Raw genomic sequence first — 24,201 nt, forward strand, 5'->3', positions numbered from 1 at the left:
AAAAAAACTAAATATAGATACTTATTTAGATTGAGAAGACACTTAACCTCTCTGGCTGACTTGAATCAGTGTCAAAAAGAAACAACAACATGATTGTATCAATTGGGATGTACTCTACAATTTTACAAAATGATACTTTTACAAAAAAGATTACTATGACTCACAACTATTACAAAAATTTTTATATAAATATTAATAGTACAATTGTTATTATTATGATCTTACTTGTGAGATGGACAGTCTACAACTGTAAGAGAAGAAAAAGTATTCTAGCACTCTGGGAGGACAAGGTGGGTGGATTGCTTGAGCTCACATGTGTAAGACCAGCCTGAGTCAGAGCGTGACCTCCGTCTCTACAAACAGCTGGGCATTGTGGCGGACGCCTGTAGATCCAGCTACTTGAGAGGCTGAGGCAAAAAAATCAATTAAGCCCAAGAGCTTTATCAAGAGGGTGATAAAGTGAGACTATGTCTCAAAAAAAAAAAAAAAAAAGAAAAGAAAAAGTACAGGGACTTTTTCTGCCCTGTTCAGGTATTTCTAGTATTTAAAACAGTAAGGTTGAAGTTAGCATTCATTTACAAATCCTTTTTTTCTTTTTTTTTTCAAACCTTGGCCGGGGCCAGGTTTGAACCTGCCACCTCCGGTATATGGGGCTGGTGCCACTGTGACTCACTGAGCTGAGCCACAAGTGCTGCCCATCTTTTTTTTTTTTTTTTTTTTGACATGGGTCTCACTATGTTGCCCTTGGTAGAGTGCCATAGCATCACAGCTCACAGCAACCTCAAACTCTTGGGCTTAAGCGATTCTCTTGCCTCCCGAGTAGCTGGGACTACTGCTACAGGTGTCCGCTACACCACCTGGCTACTTTTTGGGTTGCAGTTGTCGTCGTTTAGCAGGCCTGGGCCGGGCTCGATTCTGCCAACTTTGGTGTGTGTGGCTAGCACCCTACTCACTAAGCAATGGGCGCCAAGACTAAAAATCTTTTTTTTTTTTGAGTCAGAGTTTCACTTTATCACCCTGGGTAGAGTGCCATGGTGTCTCACAGCAACCTCAAACTCTTAGACTCTTGCCTCAGCCTCCCAAATAGCTGAGACTATAGGCACGTGCTAGTATACCTGGCTAATTTTTCTATTTTTAGTAGAGATGGGTCTTGCTCTTGCTCAGGCTGGTCTGGAACTCCTGAGCTCAAGCAATCCACCTGCCTCGATCTTCCAGAGTGCTAGAATTATAGGTGTTATTATTGTATTTTTTTTGTGTGTTTTGCAGTTTTTGGTTGGGTCTGGGCTTGAACCCGCCACCTCCAGCATATGGGGCGGGTGCCCTACTCCTTTGAGCCACAGGCGCCGCCCCCCATTGTATGTTTTTTATTGTCATCATATAATGTTAAATATCATATATTTTGTCTGTCTACCACTATGCAAAATAAAGGTAGCACTCTGTTAATTTTTCTAAAAGGTATTTTTACAACCTAAAGATCAAAGTTATGTTTAATACATAGTTGTAAAACATGACTTTGCCCTGAAAATGATCTTTTAATATTCATGCTGTGATTATTTTTTTTTTTTTTCTTCTTTTTTTTTTTTTTTTTGTAGAGACAGAGTCTCACTTTATGGCCCTCGGTAGAGTGCCGTGGCGTCACACAGCTCACAGCAACCTCCAACTCCTGGGCTTAAGCGATTCTCTTGCCTCAGCCTCCCGAGTAGCTGGGACTACAGGCACCCGCCACAACGCCCGGCTATTTTTTGGCTGCAGTTTGGCCGGAGCTGGGTTTGAACCCGCCACCCTCAGTATATGGGGCCGGCGCCTTACCGACTGAGCCACAGGCGCCGCCCTCATGCTGTGATTATTATACTAATTTTTTTTTTTTAAACTATACTAATAAGAGTTTTGCTCTGTCACCCAGGCTGGAGTGCAGTGTCATAATCAGTGTAACCTTGAACTCGTTGGCCTCAAGCTATCCTCCTGCTTCAGCCTCCTGAAGAGTACAGGTACACACCACCAAACTTGGCGCATTTTAAAATTTCTTTTGTAGGAACGGGATCTTGCTTTGTTGCCACGGCTAGTCTTAAATTCCTGTCCTCAAGCAATCCAAAGAAGTCATTCCCCACAACCTTCTGTAGGTTAGTGAATCATTAACATAACCTTAGGGTCTTAAGTATTCTGGGTTTTTCTACCTAAGTCTTCCAAAATTCTGGGATTTACAAGTGTGAGCCACCACAAGTGACCCCAATTTTTTAAACATAATTCATACAAGTGTGGTTAACTACAAATTAATATTAAGCTCTCACTATGTATCAGAATCACCTTGAAGACTTAAAAAAAAGACAGATACTTTCATTCCAATCCCAGAGATTGACTTAGTCTGGGGTAATGAACAGGCATCACAATTTTTAAAATCTTCCTAGATCCCACTAATATGCATCTTAGATTAAGAACTACTGCCATTCTCAGACAACTCATGGTGGCTCCAGTGGCTTGGGTATGGTGTGGTGGTGGTGACTGAGCTTGGGCCTGCTACCAAAAGTCTCACCCTGGGCTCCATACCCCTAATGCTGCGCAGGTGCTGAGCCTGCCCCAGCCAGGACTATGGTAAAGTATTTCCTGGGCCAGAGTGTGGTTCTGAGTTTGTGGGACCCACGTGTTCATTGCCTTCTGGCAGTAGTACCCAAATCTCTATAGTAAACATACCTTGACAGAAGACATAGTACATCAGTAGGTGACCCCTGACTAGAAGCTCCTGTCATGGCGACTCCTGACAAAAACCAGCAGGATGTCCTGCTGGGCTGATTGTTTCCTGCCAATGTTGCTCACTTGGTGTACATCCTGGAGGACTCTATTGTGGATCCATAGAATCAGACCATGACCAACTTCACCTGGAACATCAATCATGCCCAGTTGATGGTGGTAGGGGAACTATGTGTTTACTACGTGAACTCTGACAGCAGCAGGTGGACTGAAATCTGTCGGGAAGCCTCGGTCTCCTCTAGCTTATTTGGTATCTCCAGAGCTGCCTAGGAATTTGGTTTTGCCTGGTTCAAAAGCAACATGACCAACTCTGTGAAAGGTTTTGAATACATCTTGGCCAAGCTGCTGACTGAGGCCCCTTCCCAAAACTTGTTGAGACAGCTAAGGAAGTCAAGGACAAGGCAAAGGAGATGGCACTGGCAGCTACAGAGAAGGCCAAGGACTTAGCCAACAAGGCAACCACCAAGAAGGAGAAGCAGCAGCAGCAGCAATTTGTGTAGCCAACCAGACTACTTGGCTCATCTTCCTCTGCCTTCTCCTCATTGTACTTTATTATTAAAAATCAACTTCCAGTCCTATCCTCTGTCTGAGGAGTGATATCCAATATGGCATCTGCAGTGTACCAGGTATGTTATCCACTTCTCGAGCCAGGCTTGTTGTTCCCCTAATTGGGCAGCTGATGACAGATGTTGGTGATTTGCCCCTGATCACAGACTACATTCCAGGTAGCAATAAACGCTAGACTGTAAACTCAAAAAAAAAAATTAAAAAAAAAATATTGCCATAAATTTTTTAAAAGTATTCAATAACACTGAAAGAAACTGTAAAATAACTGTTAATACTTACACTGAAACTTTCTAAGATTGATTAATCCATGGTCTCTTATAATTCTAGAATAAAAAAATCATAATAAGCTGTGTATTAGAATTAGTTTCACATTTAATAATGTTTTCCACATGCAGATTTTATTAGATATCCTAAATACTCTGGAGATTGTAATATTGAGGTCCAAAGAAGTCATTCCCCACAAACTTCTCCTGCAGGTTAGTGAATCACTAACACAACTTTAGGCTCTCAAGTATCCTGGGTTTTCTTCTCCTTGGACATAGATGTTCAACATCTGCCGGATGAATGAATGAATGAATCAATGACCACGTAAAAATACTGAAAAACACGTGTCTGTCACAGATGATGAAAAAAGGGCATTTGCATCCATGTCATAAAATTAATCTATTCTGCTTGTGAATATGATAATTGAGAACAGCCATTTAAGGGAAATCTGCTAACCACAAAAGGGCACCATGATCACGTGTTCAACACAACTGTGCATTCACACAATACTCTGAAGCTATTAGAAATGAATATATATTGTGCATGTTTAATGGAAGGGCATGATAAACATAAGATTTCACAGCAACCTCAGTTGAATTCTACAATACTCTCTTGGCTCTAATTTTATGTTTTAAGCAAAATAAAATTTAAACAAACCATGCAGGACTAATGTCTGGAACCTTTGATTTATACCAGAGGTATCTGTGACCAGCATTGAAGTTTCTCATAAGACAAATGGGCATGGCTTTAATTTTTTTTTTTTTTTGTAGAGACAGAGTCTCACTATATGGCCCTCGGTAGAGTGCTGTGGCCTCACACAGCTCACAGCAACCTCCAACTCCTGGGCTTAAGCGATTCTCTTGCCTCAGCCTCCCGAGTAGCTGGGACTACAGGCGCCCGCCACAATGCCCAGCTATTTTTTGGTTGCAGTTTGGCCGGGGCCGGGTTTGAACCCGCCACCCTCGGTATATGGGGCCGGCGCCCTACAGACTGAGCCACAGGCGCCGCCCAGCTTTAATTTTTTTTTTAAAGTTTTCACTATTGCCCAGACTCTGGGAGTAGAGTAGCACAATCATAGCTCACTGCAGCCTCAAACTCCTGGGATCACACAAAATTCCTGCACAAGCCTCCCAGGAAGCTAGAACTCCAGGTGTGTGCCACTGGTTTATCTCCTTTTCATTGTTTCCACAGTACTATATCTATAGTTAGTAATACCACAGTAACATATATACCTACACACACACACACACACTCACTCATATCCTCTGCATACCCCTCTCAGAACTGTCAAACTCTCTATAATTCAACAGGGATCTGAGATCCATAATTTCTAAATCTGAGTGTGTATTTTTTGGTGTTGCAAAGAGAAAGAATAACCAGAGAGGCTGAAACTTGTTTAGAATGTCTTTGAAATCCTTTTAGATGAAAGACTTTTCATAAAAAGAGAGCAGTTAGGCAGCGCCTGTGGCTCAGTGAGCAGGGTGCCGGCCCCATATACTGAGGGTGGCGGGTTCAAACCCGGCCCCGGCCAAACTGCAACAAAAAAAATAGCCGGGCATTGTGGTGGGCGCCTGTAGTCCCAGCTACTCGGGAGGCTGAGGCAGGAGAATCGCCTAGGCCCAGGAGTTGGAGGTTGCTGTGAGCTGTGTGACGCCACGGCACTCTACCGAGGGCGATAAAGTGAAACTCTGTCTCTACAAAAAAAAAGAGAGCAGTTTTTTTTTTTTTTTTTGAGACAGAGCCTCAAGCTGTCACCCTGGGTAGAGTGCTGTGGCATCACAGCTCATAGCAACCTCCAACTCCTGGCCTCAAGGGATTCTCCTGCCTCCACCTCCCAAGCAGCTGGGACTATAGGCACCTGCCACAACGCCTGGCTATTTTTGGTTGCAGCCGTCATTGTTGTTTGGCGGCCCCGGGCTGGATTCAAATCCACCAGCTCAGGTGTATGTGGCTGGTGCCTTTGCCGCTTGAGTCACAGGTGCCGAGCCAAGATAGCAGTTATAATGAGAGCTTGAAAAAAACATAACACCACCACCTTGAATTTATCTTGTTGCTCCTTTTCAAAGAGCTTAAAAGAATACACTTACACAAGACCCGGAGGCCAGGCGCGGTGGCCCATGCCTGTAATCCTAGCACTTGGGAGGCTGAGGCAGGTGGACTGCTTGAGCTCAGGAGTTTAAGACCAGCCTGAACAAGAGTAAGACCCCATCTCTAAAGAACAGCAGGGTTGGGTGGCGCCTGTGGCTCAGTGAATAGGGTGCCGGCCCCATATGCTGAGGGTGGCAGGTTTGGACCCAGCCTTGGCCAAACTGCAACAGAAAAATAGCCGGGCGTTGTGGCGCGTGCCTGTAGTCCAAGCTGCTCGGGAGGCTGAGGCAAGAGAATCGCGTAAGCCCAAGAGTTACAGGTTGCTGTGAGCTGTGTGACGCCATGACACTCTACCCGAGGGCGGTACAGTGAGACTCTGTCTCTACAAAAAAAAAAAAAAAAAAAGAACAGCAGGGTGTTGTGGCAGGTGCCTGTAGTCCCAGCTACTTGCAAGGCTGAGGCAAGAGAATTGCTTGAACCCAGGAGTTTGAGGTTGCTGTGAGCTATGATGCCATAGCACTCTACCCAGGGTGACAAAGTGAATGTCCATCTAAAAAAAAAACAAAAACAAAAAACAATATAGGATTATTATTCTCATTTGAGACATTGAAAAATTAAGGCCTAGGAAGGATAAGTGTCCTCCTTAAAGTCACAAGATAAACTATAGGTGGGACATTCTCATGGACTCTATGTGGTTAATAATCCGAAGGTGAAAGAAAGGAGGATGTTTTCTATACTTACTTTTTTCGTCTTTGTCTCTCCTTTAACCTAGAATGATAGATATCTACCACAGCCATCTTCAGAGCTATAAATAAATAAGTACATATAAATAATATAAATAAATCCAAGATAAAAATAATTCTTTTACCCACATATTGCTAATTATTCTAAGCTTGCTAGTCTAGAAAATATGTCTACTAGAAACATAAAAATATCTTAGCATACTGAATTTCCCTCATCAGTAAATTACTGTAATACAGTGAAGTTCATGGTCCCTATAGTACTATTCCGTAGATGATAATTTCTGCCTTCTCTAAACACTACTTTTAGACATTGTTATGTATATTACCATAGACAGTGAGTGTCTGAACTTTGGTAATACATGGGTTACAAATCACATCTATTAGAGCAGTCATAAAATGAATATTGATTGTAGTTATAACTGCATAAGCGTAAGCAAAGAGTCAAGATAAGACTAACATGAATAAAGGTGCAGGGTAGGTATTTTCCTAGGGTAGGAGTTTCCAGTTGGGGAGCAGCAACTGCCAGGGTGGAGGGTTTTGCATTCTGAGGTGAGAAGTTCTATCAAGTAGCCTCACCAATGTAAAGGCCACGCCTGCTTGGCTGCCATGTCCTAGTTCTTTCCTGGGTTTAGTTTCATGTTAAAGACACTGGGAATAAGGAGAAAAGGGGCCATGAAGAGCAAAAGTTTAAATCAATACAACAGTTTCCATCTTCAGTTCCTAAGAGTTCTTTTCTGGGGCAGCGCCTGTGGCTCAATGGGTAGAGCGCCAACCCCATATACCGAGGGTGGTGGCTTTAAACCCAGCCTGGATCAAACTGCAAAAAAAAATAGCCAGGTGTTCTGGTGCGCCCATCTATTCAGGAGGCTGAGGCAAGAGAACTGCCTAAGCCCAGGAGTTGGAGGTTGCTGTGAACTGTGATGCCATGACACTCTACTGAGGGCAACAAAGTGAGACTCTGCCTCTTTAAAAAAAAAAAAAAAAAGGGCGGCACCTGTGGCTCAGTCGGTAAAGTGCCGGCCCCATATACCGAGGGTGGCGGGTTCAAACCCGGTCCTGGCCGAACTGCAACCAAAAAATAGCCAGGCGTTGTGGCAGGCGCCTATAGTCCCAGCTACTTGGGAGGCTGAGGCAAGAGAATCGCCTAAGCCCCCGAGTTGGAGGTTGCTGTGAACTGTGTGACACCATGGCACTCTACCGAGGGCCATAAAATGAGACTCTGCTCTACAAAAAAAACAAACCCTCAAACTCAGATATCTATTTCAAGTTCTAGTTCTTACTGGCTCTTTCTATCACAGGGCCTTCAGTTGCAAACTTGTATTCTACCCCTTTCCTATCCTCTAAAACTCTTATCTTGGCTAACATTGTCACAGTAAACTAGCTGCCCAAGACAGAAATCAGCCTGGACTTTTCCCTTTTCCTCTCTTCCTAATCTAGTCAGTCAATGGGTCTTATCTATACTGTACTTAACAGTCAAATCTCTTTCAAATTCATATCTTCATCCTTACTCCTACTCCTTAGCTCCAGCATCTTGCCTCTCTTGTCATCCTGATGCTATCTTGTAAGAGAGGCATCATTACTCTTACTCCATTCTTTTTTTTTGGCCGGAGCTGGGTTTGAACCCGCCACCTCCGGCATATGGGACTGGCACCCTACTCCTTGAGCCACAGGTGCCGCCCTCTTTTATTTTTCTTTTATTAAATCATAGCTGTGTACATTGATATGACCATGGGGCATCATTCACTAGCTTCACAGACCGTTTGACACACTTTCATCATACTGGGTAACATAGCCTTCCTGGCATTCTCTCAGTTACTGTGCCAAGACACTTACATTCCACATTTACCAAGTTTCACATATACCCTTGTATATACCGCTGGTGTAATCCCACCAATCTCCTTCCCTCTACCCTCCTCCCTCCCCTCCCTTTCCCCCTTCCCCCAATTCTTAGGTTGTAACTGGGTTATAGCTTTCATGTGAAAACCCTAAATTAGTTTCATAGTAGGGCTGAGTACATTGGGTACTTTTTCTTCCATTCTTGAGATACTTTACTAAGAAGAATATGTTCCAGCTCCATTCATGTAAACATGAAAGATGTAAAGTCTCCATCTTTCTTTAAGGCTGCATAATATTCCATGGTGTATATATACCACAATTTATTAATCCATTCGTGTGGATCGATGGGCACTTGGGCTTCTTCCATGACTTAGCAATTATGAGTTGGGCTGCAATAAACATTCTGGTACAAATATCTTTGTTATGATGTGATTTTTGGTCTTCTGGGTATATGCCCAGTAGAGGGATTACAGGATTGAATGGCAGATCTATTTTTAGATCTCTAAGTGTTCTCCATATCTCTTTCCAAAAGGGATGTATTAATTTGCATTCTCTCTTACTCCATTCTTTTTTCACTCTAATTTACCTCCTCCAGATGGTACCAGAGTAATATTTTAAAGCACAACTTTATGGTATAATTACCCTGTTTATAATTCTTCAGTTGCTTCCCATCTATTTTCAAGAGTTCAGACTCTTACATGTTATGTAAGACCCTTTGTCTTGACGAGGCCCACCTTTCCACTCCTGTCTCCTGTTACTTCCCCATGTGCCCAGTACACCATGCACACACAACAGTCTGACCAAGATAACACAGCTGTGAAGCACAAAGCAGCAATGCCAAACTAGGTAGTCTGGTTCCAGAGCCTTGAGTAGGAAAAACAGTGAAATAGCCTAACTGAATTGTGCTGCTATAAACATTCAAATAAAATAAGAAAAGAAAAAGAAATAGCCTAACGTGTTTACTTTCTCTATTAGTCCTATATTCTAAATCTGCCTTAAATGAAAATGAAATGTATATTTTATAAATACCTCAGAAGCAAAAAACTCCCACAGGCTTTTTTTAGTTGGAAGACCTCTAGGGCTAAGAAATGATGGCCAGTTATTAACAGCACCAGGAAGAAAATACAAGTAATATGTAACTTAGCACTATGCTACATTAAACTATTCTTCTCATCTGTGGATTCTAAAAGCACTTAAGATTTATGACTACAGTAGATTCTAAAAGTATCTTTTTTTTTTGTTTGACAGAGTTTCATTTTGTCGCCCTCGGTAGAGTGCCCTGGCCTAGCAGCTCACAGCAACCTTAAACTCTTGTACTCAAGCGACTCTCTTGCCTCAGCCTCCCAAGTAGCTGGGACTATAGGCACCAACAGCAGTGCCCAGCTACTTTTAGAGGTGGAGTCTCGCTCTTGCTCAGGCTGGTCTTGAACCTGTGACACCGCACTCAGCCTCTAAAATTATCTTAACAACTGGTCATCTTCTTAAGTTTTTTGCGAGCTGAAAGTCTAAGGTATTTTAATTACCGAGTGTTATCTACAGAAGAAGCTCTGGAGAACATAATGACCTCCTGTGTGTCCTCTGAAAACTGAAACATGCTATTCAACGTTAGGTAATGTAATTTCTAATAACACACAAACCTTTGTAGCAAAGAATTTGGCTATGTCTGAGAATCACTTCTTTCAAGGTAGTAAGCTTCATTCCAAAATAGAGTCTAGAGCCTCTGAAATGCTGATTAACTCAAAACAGGAATATAAACTCATTCCTCATCCAAAGAATGTGGGATCCAAGTTCAAGTTTAGCCCATGGGGGCAAGGAGTCAGCACAGACTTATATGTTCTACTGAGTAAGTTTTAACCTTGTTTTCAGATAAAGTCTTACTTGGAATGGGTAAGTCAGACTGCTCTAGCTGAACCTCTTCTAACTAACTCTATCCCCAGCTAACTCTCTTAGCAGTAGTCCCTGAGGATACCTCCATGGAACAATTTGAACCCCTTTGAATTAGATTTTAGGGGTAGAAAAAACCTAGGACCAATCCACTAAAAGAAGAGAACACAGTTAGAATCACTGATTTCTTATATTACATGAAAGCAAATAAAAGTTGCTGAGCAAGGTGCAATCCCAATGTACTGTCAATGTAACAGGCCAGGTTAGATAACAGAATTAAATTCTGGATACTCCATACTAACTCATTACTGTACATCTCACTGCTACCTGCCGTTAGGATATTCTTAGATTAGAAAGTTCAATACCAAAATCTTACATGCTGGGTTATGAGCAGATGTGCTATATATGTACGTAACTTCAATCAGTGGGAGATGTCCAGGAGTACATTATCCGGGCCATTCTCTCTTGGGTCTGAGATAAAAATAACTAAAGTCTTAGATGGATAATCTGGAGAGGTAAATGAATGCGGTATTTTTAAAAGTTTAAATATTTAAAAAATTAACTACCATGGATTCTTTTTGTTCATTTCTTACACGTTCAAAGATTTTAACCACATTGTTTACTTTTTCTCATTAACTGCTCCAAAACTAAAGATAATCCAATAGTGTCAGGGCGGGGATTTAAGGCAATGGTTTTGAAAGTCTCTTTTAGGTAGCATAACCCATTCTACAAAAGAAATCTTTCTTGATTTATAGGGTTATTCCCTACAAAAGTCCAAATGCCACAGAATACCCTATACCTGCATTGTTTTATGAGACAGTTGCTGTGGAATGAAGAGCTTTAGAATGCTATGCTGGTAGAGAGGTACTTTATAAGCGTATGTAATGGAAGGGTGGGTAGAAAGAGGTTAGATAGAAGTATCTCTCACATAGAGTATAACAAAATACAAGTGTTATAGTAGACTCTACTTCTTATGAGAAAGGAAGAATTAGGAAGTCAATAGTTCAAGGCAGAAAGGGAAACTAATGTAATAATAGCTAAAATATACTGACTACTTATCATGTTTCAAGCTCTTTATATCCCTTACCTCATTTATCTACCCAATAAGATGAGTTCAAAAGGAAAGAAATGTCTTGAAGATCCAATGGAAATTACTGCTAAATTCTGACAAAACATTTCTGTAATTACTATAAAACACTAACTTTATCATGTTGTTTCCTAAGATTTGTGTGGGATAACTTAATCAAAAAAGAAAAAGGAACTGAAGGATGGCATTACCCCCCCCCCAAAAAAAAACCCTATAAATAAATACTGCTGATAACGGCTTCTACTGCTTGATCATTTCAATAGTTTTAAACTTGTATAACTGGCTCTGAAGAACAAAGAGAAGAAAAGAAACACACAGAAGCAAATGGGAGGAGAACTAGAACTTTCCCAGAGAAAAATTCGTATTTCAAGCTATCTCTTTCCTTAATAAAGCACATAGCAGGCGGCGCCTGTGGCTCAGCGGGTAGGGCGCCGGCCCCATATGCCGAGGGTGGCGGGTTCAAACCCAGCCCCGGCCAAACTGCAACAAAAAAATAGCCGGGCGTTGTGGCGGGCGCCTGTGGTCCCAGCTGCTCGGGAGGCTGAGGCAGGAGAATCGCCTAAGCCCAAGAGTTGGAGGTTGCTGTGAGCTGTGTGATGCCATGGAACTCTACCGAGGGCGATAAGGTGAGACTCTGTCTCTACAAAAAAAAAAAAAAATAAATAAATAAAGCACATAGCAGCAACTGATTACAAGATCTTAAGTGCATGAATAACCCAGGGAAAACTTCAGCACAGCAGGCAGAATAGAAATGAGAAAGCAGAAGAGTGAGAATCATCGGTTTTCATTCTACTATGAGTGACTAGAAGCCCCAGTAAAAGCTGGCAAACAAAGAACCAGAGATCATCAAAAACAAACACATAAACAAAAACTACCCTTAAACTCTCCATTGATACAAGGCCCCCGAAATCTCAGGTTGGGATACAAATAATCTCCCTGTGATTACACTGGGGACTGATAAAGTTCCCAAATGGCTAGCCTTAAAATATTTCAAGAAGTGGGCAGAAGTCAGAGGCAGCTCCTTCCCACTGCAAAGTATTTCTAACATTGTTCAAAATAGCTAACAACATGTTTCTGTTTTCTTGACAGAAGGCACTTACTGCTTGCTTGGCAAGAAAATCAACTCAGAGGCCTTAACTGCAGGAAGGCCAATCAAAATCCCTACTGCAACCAAACCTGTGACTCAGGTATTCCCCAGAAGCAAAGGTTTAAAAAAAATCACTTATCCCCTAAGCTTTTAGCCAAGATGTATACAAATAATTTTGTAAAGGGAAGAGAACTTGTATGACCTAATGGTTAAAGTCAGCAAGTAGGAAAGCCTTAGACAAATTACTTCTCGTGCACTTCCCTGAATGTAAAATGGGAAAGTATCATTCCTACTTCTCAGGAATGTGGTGAAGCTACAGAGCAGCAGTTCTCAACCTGTGAATCACGACCCCTTTGTAACAATGAAAATATATCACGGCATTAGGAAGGTTGAGAACCACTGCTATAAAGGATAACGAATGTGAAACCTCACAAAAAAGAAACAGCAAGAAAAATTCAAAGGTTTCAAGACAGGAAGTGTTATACAATATTAAGACACAACTCAAGAATGGCTCTACAATTTGCTGGCCATATAAACCTTTCTGTGCTTCAGTTTCCTCATCTGTAAAATGGGGATGATAATAATACCCAACTCATAGGGTTTTGTGAGGATTAAATGACTTCATATATATGAATGGCTTACAATGGTACCTGGGAAACAGTAGGTACCCTATTTATTAGCTATTATTATTACCAATAATATTTAGGTCTAAAATAGCCTATGTATAAAATAGCTAAATCATTATGAAGTAAGGGGCACTAACAATAGGTGAAGTCACAGACACTAGGCTAAACCTCTGATCCGCTATTAAAGGATCTAAAGGGTGACAGTATGGGCCATAGAAATGTAATATGAAAAACATGGGGGCGGCGCCTGTGGCTCAGTCGGTAGGGCGCCAGCCTCATATGCCGAGGGTGGCGGGTTCAAACCCGGCCCCGGCCAAACTGCAACCAAAAAATAGCCGGGCGTTGTGGCGGGCGCCTGTAGTCCCAGCTACTCGGGAGGCTGAGGCAAGAGAATCGCTTAAGCCCAGGAGTTGGAGGTCGCTGTGAGCTGTGTGAGGCCACGGCACTCTACTGAGGGCCGTAAAGTGAGACTCTGTCTCTACAAAAAAAAAAAAAAAAAAAAAAGAAAAACATGGGCGGTGCCTGTGGCTCAAGCAGTAGGGCGCCGGTCCCATATGCCGGAGGTGGTGGGTTCAAACCCTGCCCTGGCCAAAAAAAAAAAGAAAAACATGTGTGCGCGCGTGTGCACACGCGCACTTGCCAGAGAGAGAGAGAGAGAGAGAGAGAGAGATATCCATGTTCAGCAGAGAAATCCTGCTGAAATTAGCTTTTCAAGTAGAGGAAGAGTAAACTGTACTAATGTGAAATGCTGAGAAATGTTCGAAAAACAGACCCCAACATACAGTGGCTCACAGCACCTCTTGCTTGCCTGGGTTATGAAACAACAATGACTAGAAGCCATATCCAGGCTTTTAGAACCCTGAGAAATTCATGGAAAGAGTAGTCAACAAACTTAGGAAAGATTTTCACAAATGAAAGAAGGGGAAAGAGATGGCAGCAAGAGGGAACTGTACCAAATATCTAGGTTGAGATCTCACAATATACCATGAGACATGAGAACGCCAAGTATGAGTCCTCAGCATCTCTCTCAAGCAATTATTTTCTGCTTATTTCAATCAAATATGAGTAGGTGCCATTTGGGAATCCCAGAACATCTCTGTTTTCTTCCTTGGATAATGCTTCATTTTTGGGGGCCCATTATGACTGGTCTTCTGGTATGGTTGGAATGCAATTAATTATTCCTCCACTGTGACACAAACCTCTATAATAAACTGTCCAAACCAATATTATTAGACAAATTCCACAAATCAAAGCAAGTGTCTTTGTTTGGGTGAGGAAAAGGTGGCATCAGCCAATATTCTAAATGGGTTCTAAATACAAAATCCATCTACACAGTCTGCTTCCTTCCTTCTAGTAGTTGCAAGTGAGAGAACATAAATGGTATGTTGTTAATGATCAGCAATATTAAGAGCATAATAGTATAATGGAATGGTAATAACACCAATCTCCATTATGTACCATCTTTCATTCAGACATTTATACTCTCTAATTAGTGTCACCTTTTCTTTACTGGCAGGGGACACAAATGAGTAGCAAGCAAGATTCCAAGGACTTGCCCAAGATTACACAGTGACTCAGAAGCTAAGCCTAAGGTTGAAACAGTGTCCTAATATCCAGAAAAGTTCTGTGCTATTTGTGCTTAGAAAGTTCCTTCTCATTTCTTCCAGAATTTCCTTGGGCTCTTAGTCCACTTTACTGAGTGTTCTGGGAGAGAGTGCTCAGGGGCAGCCTGGCCCTGGACATGTGTCATGTTGTTAGAAGAGCTACTATAGGGCGGCGCCTGTGGCTCAGTCAGTAAGGCGCTGGCCCCATATACCGAGGGTGGCGGGTTCATACCCGGCCCCGGCTGAACTGCAACCAAAAAATAGCTGGGCGTTGTGGCGGGCACCTGTAGTCCCAGCTACTCGGGAGGCTGAGGCAAGAGAATCACTTAAGCCCAGGAGTTGGAGGCTGCTGTGAGCTGTGTGATGCCATGGCACTCTACTGAGGGCCATAAAGTGAGACTCTGTCTCTACAAAAAAAAAAAAAAGAAGAGCTACTATAAGAACTCTCAGCCATAAACAAAGCATCTCTTTGTGGAATCAGCAAGTCATCTCTTAGATTTCCTGTGCTGCCAAACCTCTTTAAAATGTTATCTTTTTAAAAGCTCTTATCTAAATATTTTATAGTTCACTATTGGCTGTGTGTAGGGATTACTATTTATATTGTGCTAAAGCTACTACATACAAGGATTAATAACTGATATTTCAGTTCTAGTTCAAATGAGTATCAGTAATTTACAAGGTTGTGGAAACTATAAGGAGAACATAAATACCTAACATACGATATACATTTGAAAAGCTAACTGAACTAAAATTGCTAATCAATTAATTGCTTCTTTCTAATTATTCCTTTTTGTTCCCACCTAATTACAGAAAAGACCATAAGTACACTAGAAGGAATTGAAAATCCTGCTTCTACAAAGAACAAAGAATGAAATTAAATACAAACCATTACATTATATGTTACGATGTAAGAATGAAGACCTTGGATTAGGGCCTAGAGAAGTAATTCAGCAAGTACTTTACTTACATAGTTGAGTCATTACTGACAAAAGAGATTTTGATTTTCAGAAGTTTGGTATTTTCAAACAGTCTTTAAAAGGATGATATTTACAAAGCTTCCCATTTTTGCATATAGTAGTCTGGTGTTATGTTAAGAAAGATATAAGCCAGAAAACAATACTATTTTAATTAAAGCTGGTGTATATGAGAAATACTGAATGACAATCTGCACACCATTGTCAAGGGAACAGCGCAAGAGGTGAGAAAAGACAACATGAATCACTGGGGTTGAAAAGAGATTGACACAGAAGACTGAACACACACAATGGATTTAGCAAATGCTAAAGTAGTTTGCTTTCGAGCTTTCCTCTTTTAGTTCAATCTACGTCACTCTGACTTTCCTTAAAGTTGTGTGGGAGAGAAGGAATGAAATTTTGAAAAAAAGAAAAAAAAACACTCAAGAAATGTGTGGAGAAAAATTCTGAAGGTAAAATTTTTATGAGGGTTTTTTCTTATTAAAACAAGTACCCAGGCAGCTCCTCTATGAAGAGAAGAATCAAGTTCCCCTTTTAGTAACAGAAAACCAGTCAACATTAACATGAAAACCTGATTTATAATTCAACAACTGTTCTACTCGCATTTCCTGCTTGAGATGTAAATTTAAGAAAAATAATGACGATGACATTTACGGAATATAGTCTCCAATAAAGCATCATTGATCCATTGTACCATACTCACTTCTGAGTTGAAATTAAAGAAAAGATTGGGGATTATTTTAAGTATCTCGTCTACTGAAAATGGAAAGAAGGAAAAAAAAAGGACATAATGAAAGTCTAGCCATCTACTTTTTTTTTTTTTTGAGACAGAGTCTCAAGCTGTCACCCTGGGTAGAGTGCTGTGGCGTCATAGCTCACAGCAACCTCAAACTCTTGAGGTTAAGCAATTCTCTTGCCTCAGCCTCCCAAGTAGCTGGGACTACAGGTGCCCCGCTACAATAGCCAGCTATTTTTTGTTGCAGTTGTCATTGTTTAGCAGGCCTGGGCTGAGTTTGAAACCGCCAGCCTTGGTGTCTGTGGCCAGTGCCCTACCCACTGAGCTTCAGGTGCTGCCCTAGCCATCTACTTTTAATAGCCCTGTGGAATTCACCACTTAAGTTATAATAAAAGAGCTTTGGCACCCGTAGAACAGTGGTTATGGCACTGGCCACATGCATCAAGGGTGGCGGTTTCGAACCCAGCTAAACAACAATGACAACTGCAACAAAAAAACAGCCAGGTGTTATGACAGGTGCCTGTAGTCTCAGCTACTTGGGAGGCTGAGGCAAAAGAATTGCTTAAACCCAAGAGGTTTGAGGTTGCTGTGAGCTGTGACGCTATGGCACTCTACAGAGGGCGACATAGTGAGACGCTCTCTCTCAAAAAAAAAAGTTATCATAAAAGAATTGACATAAATCCTTAGCTAATCAAAGATTAGAATTCAAAAGTACTGAAAATTCAACAGGTCTGCGAGAACAAGAAATGACCAATTTTTTCCTAAAAAGCCTTGAAGAATTTTCATTTTTTTTCCCTGCAATGGGAAATTTAGGGTAATAAATCATAGTGAATGTTGCCACTGAAGTCTCAAGTCTTCACACTGATTCCCTTTGTGCTAAGGAGGCAAGTGAGAGCCATTTAGCCAATTAATTACCTTAGTGTAGGTTTACCCCAGTCAAAAGAAAGATCACACAGTCCAAAGGATGAGATATTTCAACTATTATTATATGACTGATACCTTATCATTACCACAAATCTTACTCAGTGTGGTGAAGATCCAACAACAGGGTTAGTGTAGCAACATAACAATAGGTTTTTGAATTCCCTGAGGGTAGGGAACACATTTTATTCATCTAGCACCCAAAATAGTGTCATTAAATAGTTTGCACTCAATAAACAGTTAATAAAATAAAATGTTACCATGTAAAATGTCCGAGTCATCTTCAACAAAATCAATGTCTCTTAAGTCCCATTCTGCATAATTGTCAAATTCCTGTATGGGGAGAAAAAAGTCCCCACCCCAAACACATTTGTTTTAATTAACTGTAAGAGTGATGATGGCTCGGCACCTGTGGCTCAAGCAGCTAAGGGGCCAGCCACATACACCTGAGCTGGCGGGTTCGAATCCAGTCCAGGCCCGCCAAACAACAATGACAACTACAACCAAAAAATAGCCTGGGCGGTGTGGCAGGCGCCTGTAGTCCCAGTTACTTGGGAGGCGGAGGCAAGAGAATCGCTTGAGCCCAGGAGTTTGAGGTTGCTGTGAGCTGTGATGCCATGACACTCTACCCAGGGCGACAGCTTGAGGCTCTGTCTCAAAAAAAAAAAAAAAAAAGAGTGATGATTTAGAAGAAAATAAAAACAACAGGAGCAAATTTCTTATTAAAAAATACTAAATAGGATAAAAGGCCAGGATACTGCCATAAGTAATAGAAAGTCATAGGAAAAATCTGAGAGACTTTCAGGCAGTAGTGACAACAGAAAATGAGTTATGAGTTCAGGAATGAAGCTAAACGTATTATTCTAAAAATTAAAAATAATCTGTTCATTCCCAAGAAAATTTAAGTTTGATTAGACCTTTAAGTATTTAGGTAAAAAAACTGTCTACCAGGCTCGGCACCTGTAGCTCAGCGGCATGGGTGCCAGCCACATACACTGGAGCTGGAGTTCGAATCCAGCCTGGGCCTGGCAAATAATAATGACAACTACAACCAAAAAGTAGCTAGGTGTTATGGCTGGCGCCTGTAGTCCCAGGTAGTTGGGAGGCTGAGGCAAGAGAATCACTTAAACCCAAGAGCTGGAGGTTGCTGTTAGCTATGACGCCACAACACTCTACACAGGGTAACGTAGTGAGACTGTCTCAAAAAACAAAAACAAAACCCCCCCAAAAAACTGTCTACTAATTTATTTACCTTTTATTACCCTTTGAGGGGTCTATTTATTCAACAATATTGCTTAAACAATTCACAGGGTAGATTTGTTCATATTCTATTCAATGAATATAATTCACAGGGGTAGTGTCTATAGCGCAGCACTATAACATCACCTGCTATGAACAAAAGGCAGATGTAGGTGTCGCTAGCAACATTGCTTGTAATTTGTTAAACTTTCAAATTACCTCCAGAATCACTGTAGTTGTGGACTGGATGATAAATCAAGAGACTTGTGACCTTTAATTCATTCATTACACCCTCAGTAGAGTGCTATGGCATCATAGCTCACAGCAACCTCAAACTCTTGGGCTTAAGCGATTCTCTTGCCTCAGCCTCCCAAGTAGCTGGGACTACAGGCACCAGCCATAACGCCCAGCTATTTTGTTGTTGTTGTCGTTGTTTAGCAGTCCAGGGCTGCGTTCACATGACCTTTAATTCCATGGCTGAATGAGGAACATATAATTTGTATATATAGTCATCATTCTTCATATCCTTGTGGATATATAGTACAGGAGTCAGCAAAGTATTATCCAGCCCATTGCCTGTTTTTGTACATAAAGTTTTACTGGAACACAGGCATACTCCTTTATTTATGTATTTATGTATCTATGCTGCTTTTGTGCAATAATAGCAAATTTAGTAACAACAGAAACTTTATAGCCTACAAAACCTAAAATATTTACTAGCTGGATTTTAATAGAAAAAGTCTGCCAATCCCTAATACAGCTCAACCTTGAAACCCCCTAAATGTACAAAGAGAACCAGACTGCAGAAATTTTACACCTACTAAGGAAGCAGAAGCCAACACTGAAGCAACTTAAACAGCTTCTCGATCTAAATGACTTTTACTGTTCCATATTGAAAATGTAGGTACTCAAATACAAGAAAATAGGGCACCTAAAATCCCTACCAATGGGAACTTTGAAAATCCACAGAGCTTTGAAAATCACTTTTCATGGTGTGAAACCTATAGTTAAGACATATAAGCTTCATTACCAACAAAAATAATTTTTTCCCACCTTGTGCTAAAAACATGTTTTTCCTACCTCAATGAAATCTGCTCGAGCTGGCATGTACCCTGCCATGTCCCGGGAAAGCAAGGAGTCAAACGTAGGTCGGGGAGGGTCATCTGTAGCTGGAAGAATTTAGAGGTTTTCTAAGTTAATTAATAATATATCGGCATAAAAAAAGCAATATAAAAATAAAACCTTTATTTACACTTTGAAATATTTTCGGAGAAAGACTGTGTCTTAGAGAATGAATGAAATTAAAGGATGTTTTGTAAAGGGAAAAGTGAAAAAGATAATGAATTATGGAAACAATGATTTCTTAAAAAGGAAAACTAAGACTTAGGGAATTCTCTAAGTAAATATGGAGAAGGACGTTCTCTCTGATTTCCACTTTCTTAAGATGAAAAAAGGCTGGGCATGGAGGTTCACATGTATAATCCTAGCACTTCAGAAGGCCAAGGCAGGGGGACCATTTGAGCCCAAGAGTTTGATACCAGTCTGAGCAACATAATACATGTAAGGCACCGTCTCTACAAAAAAATAGAAAAATTATCTGGGTGACAGGTGCCTATAGTCTCAGCTACTCAGAAGGCTGAGGCAGGAGTGTTGTTTGAGCCTAAGAATTGAGGTTGCAGTGAGCTATGATGAGGCCACTGTTCTCTATCCCAGGCAATCAAGTAAGACCTTAATCTCAAAAAATAATAATGGTGGCTTGGCACCTGTAGCTCAGTGGTTAGGGCACTAGCCACATACACCGGGGCTGGTGGGTTCGAATCCAGCCCTGGACTGCTAAACAACGACAACAACAACAAAATAGCTGGGCGTTATGGCCGGTGCCTGTAGTCCCAGCTACTTGGGAGGCTGAGGCAAGAGAATCGCTTAAGCCCAAGAGTTTGAGGTTGCTGTGAGCTGTGACGCCATAGCACTCTACTGAGGGTGTAATGAGACTCTCTCTCAAAAAAAAAAAAAAGATAATAATAATAAAAAGAAATAAAAAGGCTGTTAGAACAGATTATAGAACCTAAGTATCTATCTTGTCAACTTCAGTTCCCTTACCACTTAGGACCAATCTCAATTTACAAAACTCATCCAACTGAGAGGGAAAGAAAAAACACAAAAAACCACTAGATTTAGAAGTTAGCTGGAATTAAGTCCCAGCTCCAAAAGATAATAGTCCCATGACCCTGCACAAATTATTTAACCTTTCAGAAGCTCAATTTTCTTGTGTGTAAAACAAAAGTACTTGCTCTGCCTAGTTCACTGGGTTGTTGTTACGAATAAACGGTCCAAAAGATTTGAGAACAAAGTGCTAACATTAAAGTGCTATCCAAATAGGAGGTATCACCATCTATGAGTTAGTTTGCTAGAAAACTATTCTAGAGAGTATAAGGAAAAGAAAAACAGAAGGGAAAAGATTAATATCTCATTACTTGTGCTCTGGGAATCATTCAAGAAAGATAGCCATTTATAATTCATCATGTTTTTGGTTACATTTTATTAAAGGACTCACTGGTCCCTCAGGCACATGAGACTAAAAAGTTTGCCATCATTGCCGCAACCAAGTGAACAAAAATAAAAACTGCTTCTTGGACTTGACAAAGGGCAATTAATAACAATGAGTTGAACACTGGATTCTCTTAAGCAACACCTAAGTATGATCATAAACTGCCCAAAGGCATTGCAAAAAGGCTTATATTCACAATAGCACAGAAAGGTTGGTCCCTTTTGACATTTCATTTTACAGAACCAAACATTAAAGTTAATTGATACATTCAAGGAATTCAGAACAGGTGGAACTTCAGGCACTTTGATGTCCCGTACAGAACTCTGACCCCTGGGATGTATGTTGCCTCCTTGTCACACTGTGGCCCTGACTCTCAGTAGAGGCCATGCTAACTCCTCCTATCTTCCATAAGCTTCTTAGCTGTGCAAGTCATCGAACTGTTTATTTGCTACTGAAACAGGGCCCAAAGAAGAGCTAAATAACTTTTATCAAAATAGAAAGGCACTTACAGTGAAATGGAATGGCTGTGTCAGCAGTTTTTGCCTCCTCTGCTTGTTTTAGGTTCAGCAGGGTAGAGGCAAACAGAGGGTTATTGATGAAATGCTTCATATAGTGTTTCTCACACTCATCCTTGGACTTGGTGCACATTTGATTGGCTACATCCTGCCTAGAGGAGCATAGGAAGAAGATGACAGTATTGCTTTGACTTATACGTAATAGTAAAAGCATCGTTTGAAGGATCATCATCCATATCATGTCTGTATTCTTGACACCTCCAAACCTGATAACATGACAATATCAATGAAACAAAGAGACTAATAAAACCTAGACTGATGAAATATGACGTTCTATATCCTGCTAGTTTAAGATATAGCATCGATCACTAAAATGTCCTTTCCTTTCCACCATAAGGAAGATGACTGGAAAATTTGTAAATTTCCTATCAACTAAGCCCTAGAAAAAGAATTGCTGCAAATATAAGCCACTTCAGAACATTCAAAATGTACATATTTTATTTATGCATAATGGTTTTTTTTGTTTTTTTGTTTTTTTTTTGGTTGCAGTTCAGCCGGGGCCGGGTTTGAACCTGCCACCCTCGGTATATGGGGCCGGCGCCTTACTGACTAAGCCACAGGCGCTGCCCTATGCATAATGTTTTATAGTTTACAAAACACTTCACATAAACAAACATTTCTTTACTAGAGCTCCTACGATATGCCAGGAACTGAGCTAGAAACATTTACAACGTACTTTAAGTTAATCCCGGAATTACACTTGTGGTGTAAATAGGTATTATTACTATCTCAATTCCAAAATAAAAAACGAGGTCCAAAGGAATTAACAGACTTGCTCAAGAACCCAAAGCTTATGGGTAATAAAGCCAGAATTTACATTCAAGATCCCAGACTCCTAGCCAAGGTGACAGAAAGGTGGTGAGTTAGAGGTGAACTCTCTCACTGTCCCTCCTTTATGCTCTTTTTTTTTGGCTGGGGCTAGGTTTGAACCCGCCACCTCCGGCATATGGGACCAGCGCCCTACTCCTTGAGCCACAGGCGCCGCCCTCCTTTAAGCTCTTTTATAGCACTTCAGTTGTCCTTCTCCTAAGGCTCGTGGTTCTCACTATGCTCTGTTTTGGGTACTTCAATCATCTGTTGTAAGGGCTTGATTCCTTCTTAGTTGTTAACTCTAGCCCCAACCATGAAGCTTATTGTCTTACCTATAGTGTACAGTCTATAGTCTTTTTTGTGGTCTTTGTTAAGAAGGAAAGAGATAGGGAGGATTAAGCTATTTAACGAGTTATACTGGCAAGCAAAAAAATAAAAAACTAGGCCATAGATGACAAGCAAGTGATCACTTTTCTATCTTCTTTGGTATTACCCATCATACACAACATTTCACGATATTTATTTAATAAATGCTGAATGAATCAATACAAGCAAATTGGAACTGAACTAGGGCTTGTTCTTCAGGGACTTGGACATAATGGAGGCAACACAGTGTATTTTGATGAATACTTGGAAGGATTTGGGTGGCGTCTATGGCTCAGTGGGTAGGGTGCCAGCCCCATATACCAAGGGTGGAGGGTTCAAACCCAGCCCCAACCAAACTGCAACAAAAAAATAGCCAGGTGTTGTGGTGGGTGCCTGTAGTCCCAGCTACTCAGGAAGGTGAAGCAAGAGAATCGCCTAAGCCCAGGAGTTGGAGGTTGCTGTGAGTTGTGACGCCATGGCACTCTACCAAGAGTGATAAAGTGCAACTCTGTCTCCTAAAAAAAAAAAAGGCAGCGCCTGTGGCTCAAAGGGGTAGTACACCGGCTCCATATAACAGAGGTGGCGGGTTCAAACCCAGCCCTGGCCAAAAACTGCAAAAAAGAAAAAAAAAGAATACTTGGAAGGATTATACGCACTAGGTCAGAGAGCAGGGAGAATCCAATTAAGAGTCTTTGGTTAATAAGCTAAGGAATCAGGAGAAAGCATTTTATTTTTATTTATTTTTTTTTTTTGTAGAGACAGAGTCTCACTGTACCGCCCTTGGGTAGATTGCCGTGGCGTCACACGGCTCACAGCAACCTCTAACTCTTGGGCTTACGCGATTCTCTTGCCTCAGCCTCCCGAGCAGCTGGGACTACAGGCGCCCGCCACAACGCCCGGCTATTTTTTTGTTGCTGTTTGGCCGGGGCTGGGTTTGAACCCGCCACCCTCGGCATATGGGGCCGGCACCCTACTCACTGAGCCACAGGTGCCGCCCAGGAGAAAGCATTTTAAATCACTAAGCTACAGATTCTTTGTGAACAAAATATGTTAATAATGCCTCTACTATTTAGTTAACAAAATAAATTCATCAGCGTTCCCAAAAAGTAAAAATAAATGCAGTGGTATTACCCCTAAGGCAACAGCAATGAGTGATTTTCAATTTGGGCTAATTTGGACTAGGGTAGGTGTTTGAAAGATAAAAACAGAGAATGCTTTTAGGAAGTTTGTGAAAATTGAATCTTAGGTATGCTATGACCATTTTTCTGAAGTCTGACAAACTTAAATAGGGCATCTATAGCCAAGAAAAATTCGTAAAATCAGAAGAGAGCAAAAACTAATACATCTAAACTTCTCTACTATTGTGAAAAGAACAAACATTATATTGTTGATATATCCAGAGTAGCCTTAGAGCTGCTCAATCATGGAATGTTTAGTCCCATATCCTTGGTGTAGCATTTCAGCACTGGAATATAATGTACAGAGAGGAAGAGAACTTGTC

General features: G+C 41.1%; 1 protein-coding gene and 1 pseudogene across 2 annotated transcripts in view; one reads left to right on the forward strand and one right to left on the reverse strand.

The window, feature by feature from the left end:
* Positions 1-24,201, reverse strand: part of TADA2A (transcriptional adaptor 2A) — a 67,856-nt gene that overhangs the window by 13,726 nt on the left and 29,929 nt on the right. For both annotated transcript variants that reach the window (XM_053570275.1, XM_053570277.1), the window contains exons 6-10: positions 21,459-21,616; positions 19,482-19,570; positions 17,423-17,495; positions 6,406-6,469; positions 3,592-3,635 (exon numbers count right to left, since the gene is read on the reverse strand). In XM_053570275.1, the coding sequence (XP_053426250.1) occupies positions 3,592-3,635; positions 6,406-6,469; positions 17,423-17,495; positions 19,482-19,570; positions 21,459-21,616 (428 nt within the window). The remainder of the gene's footprint in view (positions 1-3,591; positions 3,636-6,405; positions 6,470-17,422; positions 17,496-19,481; positions 19,571-21,458; positions 21,617-24,201) is intronic.
* Positions 2,271-3,514, forward strand: LOC128570786 (PRELI domain-containing protein 1, mitochondrial-like; annotated as a pseudogene).

This window comes from Nycticebus coucang, chromosome 18 (assembly GCF_027406575.1).
Source record: "Nycticebus coucang isolate mNycCou1 chromosome 18, mNycCou1.pri, whole genome shotgun sequence".
Taxonomy (NCBI): Eukaryota; Metazoa; Chordata; class Mammalia; order Primates; family Lorisidae; genus Nycticebus; species Nycticebus coucang.